The sequence below is a fragment of the Sinocyclocheilus anshuiensis genome, unplaced genomic scaffold, assembly GCF_001515605.1.
Source record: "Sinocyclocheilus anshuiensis isolate Anshui unplaced genomic scaffold, SAMN03320099.WGS_v1.1 scaffold227, whole genome shotgun sequence".
Lineage (NCBI taxonomy): Eukaryota > Metazoa > Chordata > Actinopteri > Cypriniformes > Cyprinidae > Sinocyclocheilus > Sinocyclocheilus anshuiensis.
In genome coordinates, this window is record NW_015549590.1 from 1,669,678 (window position 1) to 1,675,289 (window position 5,612).

Genomic DNA, 5,612 nt, shown 5'->3' on the forward strand with positions numbered 1-5,612 from the left:
AGCAAATCAGCATATTAGAATGATTTCTGAAGGATCATGTGACACTGAAGACTGGAGTAATGATGCTGAAATGAATGCATTTGAAAATTTATTGAATTGTAATCATGTTTTACATTACTGTATTTTTTTATTAAATAAATGCAGTCTCGTCGAGTATGAGGGAAAAAAACGCACTCACCCCAAACGTTTGAATGGTAGTGTATGTATATTGTATAAAGCTGTCTTTAATGTTGATATTTTGCACAAAACACAGGTTTTTGAAATGAACTATGCTTTGGTTGAAGTACATATGAGCTGCTTACGAGACTTTTGGATTTTATACTGTTTTTTTTTTTGTTCTTTATCTTCTAAGTCAATAGACTTATTCTTCTCATCCTTTTAGAAAATCCCAAAACACTAGACGCATGCACCCTGTAAGCAGCTGTAGTCATTCCAATCTTGAAATGGGCTGGCTTCCATCTTGTCATGCAAATCAGCATATTAGAATGATTTCTGAAGGATCATGTGACACTGAAGACTGGAGTAATGATGCTGAAATGAATGCATTTGAAAATGTATTGAATTGTAGTCATGTTTTACAACATTACTGTATTTTTTTATTAAATAAATGCAGTCTCGTCGAGTATGAGGGAAAAAAACGCACTCACCCCAAACTTTTGAATGATAGTGTATGTATATTGTATAAAGCTTTATACATCTTTAATGTTGATATTTTGCACAGAACACTTAGGTTTTTGAAATGAACTATGCTTTGGTTGAAGTACATATCAGCTGCTTACGAGACTTTTGGATTTTATACTTTTTTTTTTTTTTGTTCTTTATCTTCTAAGTCAATAGACTTATTCTTCTCATCCTTTTAGAAAATCCCAAAACACTAGACGCATGCACCCTGTAAGCAGCTGTAGTCATTCCAATCTTGAAATGGGCTGGCTTCCATCTTGTCATATTTTTTGTACTGATGCAGTGCTCTGCATTTGGTTGCCTTGTCTCTTCTAACACCTGTATCTCATGTTATTAATAGACCTGATTGTCTATTATGGGGTCTTGCACCACATGTTGCCGTCTCCTGAGTTTACGCATTTTCCCATCACAGCAGATGTTGGAATCTGGTATATTCCACATTATGGCATAAAGTTTTTTTTTTGATCAGCCTCACAATGATGTTGCAATGTTTGTGTCCTACAGTTAAAAACAACCAAAAATAACAAGCACTTATGATGCAAACATCTTGCCGCAACTACGACTCTAAATACAGCTGTAGAAATGGTAGACATGATCAAACCTTTGACCAACTATAGATAACAGCCTAAAATGTTAGCCTAGCTAAGTGTTTGATTCATGTTAATATCAAAGCAATGCAACTACTCTAAAGTCATACTGACAACAAACAGACATTATCCCACAAAAGAAATATGATCTCCATGTTTAAAACAATGTCACACAAGCAGCGATTAATACCAGAAGAGGAGACTAAACAGCGCTGGGATAAGGGGGTTGCCATTGCTGGTACTTAGCAAGTCTCATCTAGCAAAAAAAAAGTGGCTTAGTGAAGGATTAGCATAATTACAGGCTTAAACCGGACCATTTCACCTGCCCATTCTCTGCTTATATAGAAAACAATGGGTAACCAGGGTGATGTACCACACCCATATATGTCCGTGAATCCACACATAAAATTGTTTATAGTGCAACATAACGTTATGGCCAGTTAGCAGGTCTTAGTATTGCATAACAATCACGATAGTACAAAATGAACATGTTTAGTCTAGTTTCAAACACAATCAGGATAGACTGTACTTACAAAATAAAGAGGAAAAAAATGGATTTCATCCAAATTGCAAATTCATCAATAAAATGTCAGAATTTATTAAGGTAAAAATAAGGAGTTGTGTCTTGACATGAAATAAACCAGAACATTGCCCCTCCCCTCCTTAACTCAAAAAACAAATGTACCATTCATTCCCACTGAATGTTCACAGTATTGTTAAAATTGCTATTAATCTACATAATCTATTGTGGCCTTGCTCAGACATGTTTTAATAGTTTTAATCATTTTCAGTATTATGAGCTCAAATCCGAAGTTCGGTAATCAGAGCTACTGCTTCTTAACACTAATACAATTTATGGTCCTCAATTCAGACGGGGACAGGGAACAACCGGTTGCAGTTAGGGTCAGTTCAGCCAAAAACGTGGCAAAACCAACATTGTACATGTAGGATTCGTGCCCTGTGTGCGACAGTCAACCGGAGGGCTACAGCCGTAACCTACAGACTTAAGACTCCCAAGCGATAACAAGTATTTACAAACATATCAGCTGGAAAAGGAGTTGGCACAGTCCATTGACAAAATAGTAACCACAAGAGATGCATGTTTGTACAGCATATTCACATATACAACAAGACAGGAAAATATGCTTATTTTCCCTTTCAACCGAGGAGCTAACAAATAAATTTAAGAAACAAACAAATGAAACCGGGCAAGGCAGCCACTGAAGGCCAGTCTCAATGATAATTTTCCAGCTTGCGTAACCGCAGGGGATTGGAGGGCAAGGCCTGGGCGCTGGGAATGGAGGGCTCTTGCTCTGGAGGGCGGAAGAGTACTCGGCCTCGGTGATTGAACAGGTAGAACGACGGGTGATTTCTCAATGTGTCAAATGTCCTGTTAGAGCAAAACAGACACAAGAGAGCTCATAATGTATCAAAGTGAACAGCATATTTCTGATTTAGCCATGTGTTACTTTACGATCTCAGAAAAACACATTTGCTTACTTGTTTTTGAGCTCTGAAGAAGCATCCATGTCTTTGAATTCGCCTGAGATGTTAACTATGCCGTAACACGTGATCACAAACGATAACAAAGTCTGTAACACTATCTGAAAACACAACACAAGAGAAACTGTATCGAGGAAAACTAATGCATGTGATTCAATATGACTAGAGTCTTGTATTTGATTGCAACTCACATCTATAGGTAATGTTTCGTTCTCTTTTTCTGTCAGTCGCATGTAGGATCGGTCTGGAAAAAGAAAAGAAAATGTATTTTTTTGGATGTATGAGAGGCATTAAATCATTCCCAAAGTGTCAGTTACATGTACTTACTATAGTGATATTAGTAAATTATGCATCATTTCAAGTTTCTAATCCTAATCCAAACACTAACCATAACCCTATAGCAAGTAAATGTAGTTAATTCATATAGCACACACACACAAAAAAAGCACAATAAAACCACACTTGCAAATTAAAAGTTCTTATATTAAAGTGCACAGCTTCTTGACATTTGCATGTTTGCTCAGGTTTCTAATTCTATATGCTTAGAATATAATGCTAAGCTTTTTCAAGTGATGGTATATGCAAAAAATAAGGCTACTGCTAACCGTTTGCATCTTGTCATGGGAAGCCTGAGTTGATTCCGTGGATCGGTTCTTATGAACAATTCGTGTCAAAGAATCTGTTAACTTCATCATAATCACGTCAACCAAATTTTGGATTATATGCCAAGCATATAGAATTAGAAACCTGAGCAAACATGCAAATGTCAAAACAGATTTTTTTGGTCCCTGACATCCCAGCCACATTAGGCACATATTGCTTTTTAGTATGATTTTTGATTATGTTTTATTATTTAAGGGTATTTGTAATTTCATGTGTCACAGTTCAGTTTGTGAAAAAAAAAAAAAAAATTATAACATTAGTTTAGTCCTCAGGCTGGTTTTTGCTTATCACATTATAAAGTTTGGTGTTTTTATGCAAAACAAAGAGGATGAAGTTCTGTAGAATAATAGTTAGTTTAGAGGCAAGTTTTATTTAGACAAATGTATAATTGTTAAAGTTGCTCCAAATTTTGTTGCATTTAAATTTGGAAATTTGAAAAATCCTTAAATTTGCTTTTATTCAATTGTTTATGTATGTATATATGTATGCAAGTTCAAGTTCAAGACACTGATGCTTGCATATAGAACAGCCAGACGCTCAGCACCTGCCTACTTCCACTCACTCTTACGAATCTACATTCCCTCCAGAAGTCTGAGATCCGCTAGTGAGCGACGCCTCGTAGTACCATCACAAAGAGGCACAAAATCACTTTCCAGAACATTTTCGTTTACCGTTCCTGGCTGGTGGAATGATCTTCCAACCCCTATGCTGATTTCCTGACATTTTTCAAGCGACAGCTGAAAACTCACCTCTTTCGTCACTATCTGACTACATCCTAAAAAAAAAAAAAAAAATGATTTTTTTTCTTTTTCCCTTTTCTTTCATCTTGAGATTCGCTAGTGAGCGACGCCTCGTGGTACCATCACAAAGAGACACAAAATCACTTTCCAGAACATTTTCGTTTACCGTTCCTGGCTGGTGGAATGATCTTCCAACCCCTATGCTGATTTCCTGACATTTTTCAAGCGACAGCTGAAAACTCACCTCTTTCGTCACTATCTGACTACATCCTAAAAAAAAAAAAAAAAATGATTTTTTTTCTTTTTCCCTTTTCTTTCATCTTTCTCTGTCTAGCATGTACTTATCTGAACAATGCTTGAAACTTGGTATGACGAGCACATCCTGTGTCTATTTGCCTCTTTAAGATGAATCGCTTGATGTATTCCCAAATTGTAAGTTGCTTTGGATAAAAGCGTCTCCTAAATGAATAAATGGAAATGGAAAATACTGGTAAATATAAACAGCCTATTTAGTTCCCCTCACTCTACAACAAATATTTTAAATTTAACGGTATTCAGAACAGAACAAAAATGTAAAAATAAGTAGTTATAAAATTATATATTAAACTATAAAATAAAACACAAATTAGGCTATAGTGGCATTCATTATAAACAGTCAAGCAAAACTGAAACGGCTCACGAGCCTCTCTCATACCACAAGAATCCAAATGTTTCCATTTTTGACATATTTGTAACATTTGTTTGCATAACTTATTCATTATGTAGCCTAAACTTGGCTTTATACTTCACTCATGTTCTAATATCCGTGTAAAATCCTTCACATGCGCAAAAATGTCGTGATCCTTTATTTTATTCCTTTTATAGACTTTCTGTTTTTCTCCTTTTACAGAAGCGCTGCAGGTGCATCATGTGACGATTGAATCCTCATGGTCTTGTTCACGCTGCTATTTGCACATATAAAGCTAAAGCCCTGTATAAAACCCCAAACAATACATTCTAATCTTACTGGTTAACGATCGACTAATGAACTTCGTTTGACGGTCAGGAAAATAAAAATGAACAAAATGCTGTCATTCTACAATTCTCCACCATATTTACTATGCTGCGCGCAAGTTCAGGTAACTCAAAAACTTGCGTACACGAGCTGAGACCAGACATGAGATTTGATTGTAGCCACAGCTCACGTCCATATTGATAAATTCCAAGTTTTGCGTTAAAACCAAGCGGCAACCTTCTGGTCTCACTCGTGAAACCAACAAGGAAGTGACTAAAACTTCAATTCAATTCATCGACTGGCCGCTAGAGGCTGGCTCCAAAAGGGAGTCAGTCCCATAGACTCCCCATGTTAAAATGCCCAACTTTACAGCAGAAAAAAATATATGTTTACAGCCTGGTACAAAAACTGGTTTTGGTCTATATAGCTAATTTTGCCCTTCAT

General features: G+C 36.2%; 1 protein-coding gene across 1 annotated transcript in view; it reads right to left on the minus strand.

Moving 5' to 3' along the window:
* Window positions 1-1,842: 1,842 nt before the first annotated feature.
* Window positions 1,843-5,612, minus strand: part of LOC107658091 (membrane magnesium transporter 1-like) — a 6,573-nt gene continuing 2,803 nt past the window's right edge. Inside the window, exons 2-4 of the mRNA XM_016446526.1 lie at window positions 2,963-3,015; window positions 2,769-2,872; window positions 1,843-2,658 (exon numbers count right to left, since the gene is read on the minus strand). Of these exons, the coding sequence (XP_016302012.1) occupies window positions 2,502-2,658; window positions 2,769-2,872; window positions 2,963-3,015 (314 nt within the window). The 3' untranslated portion in view covers window positions 1,843-2,501. The remainder of the gene's footprint in view (window positions 2,659-2,768; window positions 2,873-2,962; window positions 3,016-5,612) is intronic.